General features: G+C 55.3%; 1 protein-coding gene across 1 annotated transcript; it reads left to right on the plus strand.

Annotated features, from left to right (window-relative positions):
* The first annotated feature begins 877 nt into the window (after nucleotides 1-877).
* Nucleotides 878-3719, plus strand: LOC116582798 (translation initiation factor IF-2-like). The gene is made up of 3 exons (XM_032330557.1): nucleotides 878-958; nucleotides 2401-3082; nucleotides 3166-3719. Exons 1-3 carry the CDS (start codon nucleotides 878-880, stop codon nucleotides 3717-3719), a joined length of 1317 nt encoding a protein of 438 aa, XP_032186448.1.
* Nucleotides 3720-3891: the final 172 nt, after the last annotated feature.

Raw genomic sequence — 3891 nt, forward strand, 5'->3', positions numbered from 1 at the left:
CCGGAGAAATCTTGTGAAAGTAGTTTGATGGGTAGAAATGCAAAGGTATTTATGATCTAATGTCGCCTGCACGTCCCTTCCCAGCCCCGCACGCTAAGCTTATAACCAAGAGCTTCCGATAGCGGAAGTGCAGCCCTTTCTGCCCACGGGTCCTGTCCCCACGTTCCTTAAATAAACTTACTAAGCTGCATCAGAAAACATCTCAAGAATTCCTTCATGGCCACTGCACTCGACAACCCCACATCACAGCCAACAGATTTTCTATATGCCAGAAACAGGGGGCCTGGCTGGCTCAGTGAATAGAGCACAGCATCTTTCATCTCAGGGTTGTGAGTTCAAGCTCCACTTTGAGCATGAAATCTTCTTTAAAAAAAAATGGAATAATATATGCCAGAAACAGCAATTTTGAAGACAAAATGTGGAACAAAGTCCATAAACAAGAAAAGCCAAGGGGCACCTGGGTGGCTCAGTTGGTTAAGCATCTGCCTTCGGCTCAGGTCATGATCCCAGGGTCCTGGGCTTGAGTCCTGCTTGGAGCTCCTTGCTCAGTAGGGAACCTGCTTCTTCCTGTCTTGCTCCCTCCACTTGTGGCTTGCTCCTTCTGTGTCAAATAAAGAAAATCCTCAAAAATAAATAAATAAATAAATAAATATAAAAGAAAACAGCCAAAATACCCTAGAACAAAGATTTAAAAAAAAAATTGGCAAGCCTTTATGAAGAAATTTACAAAGCTTTTATAGGAAGATATAATAAAGAATAGAAAGTCATCCCATGTTCCTGGATGAGAAGACTCAATATTGTAAATATATTAACTCTTTCCAATTTCTTGAGTTTAAAGCAATTCAAGCAGAAGTTTCTGAATCATTGTGATGAGCACATGTCCACCAACTCTAAAACCCGATTAATAGCACTGTGGAAGAATTTCGTGTATGGCAGAAGCAGCACTTCCAAGTACGAGGTCTGAAACAATGGGTAGTATATTTGGAAAAACACTTATTTCTTCCTCATAAGAGACACAAAAACAACCTCCAGTTGGATTAAATATTTAAACATTAAAATAAACAAAAGTGACAAGGAGATTGAAGAAATATTTTCATATGGGATTTTCATATGGGAATAGGAAAGGAAGCCTTGTCTAATGTGCCACTAAGTCCCAACATCACAATAAAAAGGAGGAACATGGTTCATTAAGTGAGAAACAAAAATGTCTGCAAAAGAAAAGCCACCAGAAACAAAAAATTATAAACTTCAGAGGAAAATATTTGAAATACATGTGATAGTCAAAGGCAGCAATATATTAATTTAAAAACAAAACAAAAAACAGGTTTCAGAAAAAATAGTATGCATGTATCCATTAATGTTAAATATAAAAATGTATCAAAACAATCCAATATAAATTAGATTATGACTATTGCTATTAATTATATATTTTATACAATTATTGTTATTACTAGTAGTAGTAAAAATTGACTCTTACTGCTGTATTGTTTGAATTACTAATTAGAAGCCATAAGAAAACATATATATCAATATTCTCATTCTGATGAACGACAGGGAGTTAAAGAGGGGTCCCTCAGAGGAGAACTTCAGTACTAAACAAGGAGAATCCTCAATCAGTGAGTGCTTGATGCGCCCCAGCTTATGGAATATTAGCAAACTGCAGTGACCTAAGAAACTGTATGATTCAAATCCTGGCGCCTTTCCCATCTGTGAAGCTGACCTGTATAAAGCAACGACAGCAGATTCACTAGTCCATGGAAGGAGTCACGAAGTCTAAAAGCTTGTGTTAAAAGAAATGGACAATCGCCCACGCCCCATGTCTCCTTCCCACGGATCCAGCTTCGCCACACATTGTGCTCCGCCCCCAGGGTTCTGGCAAACTATCAGGGGAGACATAAAAATGCCTGCGAGGGGCGCCTGGGTGGCTCAGTGGTTAAATCCTCTGCCTTCGGCTCAGGTCATGATCCCAGGGTCCTGGGATCGAGCCCCGCATCGGGCTCTCTGCTCGGCGGGGAGCCTGCTTCCCTCTCTCTCTCTCTCTCTCTCTCTCTCTCTGCCTACTCGTGATCTCTGTGGAGGAGGAGGAGGAGGAGGAGGAGGAAAGAACCGGGAAGAACGCGGGGGCTGGGAGGCCCCGCACCCAGCCCCGCAGGAGGGTGCAGAGCCGGCGGAGGACCGCGCGAGGGAAGCGGCCGCTCAGCCGGGGTCCCCGCGGCGGGTGAGGCGATGGAATGAGGCGACGAGCCGACGCTCGGTTCCCTGGGAACCCAAGGGCCTGCAGCGCACGTGCGAGGAGGTCTGAGAGCTGCTCCCCACACGACAGTGACAGCGTGACAGGAGCCTCCCGCCGCGTCCGAGTGCAGGAGGCAGGGAAGCTCTGCTCTCCCCAAGTCTCCACAGCGGCGGCTCACACAGACGCGGAGGGCCCGAGGGGGCGACCGGGAGCTGACAGAGACGGAAAACCGACGCGAGCGGCAGGCGCCCCGTCGAGACGACCGCTCGAGTCGGACCTCCCCACACGGCCCACCCCTGCCCCACACGCAAACAGGGGAAGGGGCGACGCCGGAGCCAACCGAGGACACCGGCCCTCAGACCGCGGGTGAAACGGGCTCGGACAGACACGCGGCCGTGCTGTCGCGCGGGAGGAAGCCACCGCCCCGCTTTACAGGACCGTGTCAGCGCAACCAGGGGACACCGTCCGACACTCCCCCGCGTCCGACGACCGCGGTCCTTCCTGCGGCTCGGGATTTCGCTCCCGTCTCAGCCCCGCCGGTTCCTAAGAGAAGCTGCCGCCGCCGCCCGGTTCACTCGGCTCCGGCGACGAGCGAGAAGGGCCCCGCGCCCCGCCTCGGAACTAACGGGCTTCAGAACTGGCCCGCGTTAGACGGTGTGGCCGGCGCTCTCGGGTCGGGGGCCCCAAGACGGCCCCTCTGGGCGGTGAGGCGCCTCGATTCGGAGTTTCCTTCGTGCACAAGGACAGAGCATTTTGCTTGTCAATCCCCGTCCGACTCCGCCGACGGCGCGGCCTCACCTCTGCCGACCCCCCTTGGAGGATCACCACCGGAGCTGCAGGGGTCCTCATGTCTGTTGATCCGCTCACCCGCCGCACGCTAAGGGTCCCGCGTGATTGATAAATCGGGCGACGGTCCCCGCGTTACAGACCAGGCACGGGGGTCTCCGAGAGGCCCCGGACAGGGCGCCGAGTACCCGGCAACGCCTGTTCAACCCAACCGCGTCCGACTTTTCTCTCTGATGCGACCACGTCCTCGCCCGAAGCTCAAGAAGTGGAGATCCGGGCCGACCTGTCGTCCGGGCAGCCCCGCCCCGTCTCCCACCCGCCGCACCACAGCTGCCCCGGCCGCGCTCGCCCGCGCGCATCCCTCACCCCACCCGCCGGCTCTCGGGCCCTGAGGGAAGCCGCGCCCTCCGCACTGGGGGTTCCGGCCGCTCCAGGCAGCCGCAGACGGACAGCTCGGCTCCGCGCTCCGGCCCTGCGGCCCCGCGTACCCCCCCTCGCAGCGCCCGCCGCGGGGGCCGCTTCCGGGAAGAAGCCCGCGGGGCCGGGCGCGGGCCGGGGTCTCAGCACCCGCACTGCGCGAGCTCGGCAGGCGCCGGCCCAGGCCGAGGAGCCTCCCTTCACGGCGAGTCTCCACCGCCCGCAAGCGAGGCGGAGGCAGGATGGGAGCGGCTCCCGCCCGCGCCGTTTCGTGCGGGTTTAGTTCCCTGAAACCGGGGTTAACGGTCGGACCCGCGAGTCCACCGCTCGGCCGCGACGAACGCGACTCCGCGGCACCAAGTCCACCCCCATCGCGGGGACAGTTCCGGCTGCCCCTTCCGGAACCTTCGTCGTCCCCGCGGGAGGTCCGCGCCCCGCCGCCCGCCGCCGCCCGC

This window comes from Mustela erminea, chromosome 2, assembly GCF_009829155.1.
Source record: "Mustela erminea isolate mMusErm1 chromosome 2, mMusErm1.Pri, whole genome shotgun sequence".
Lineage (NCBI taxonomy): Eukaryota > Metazoa > Chordata > Mammalia > Carnivora > Mustelidae > Mustela > Mustela erminea.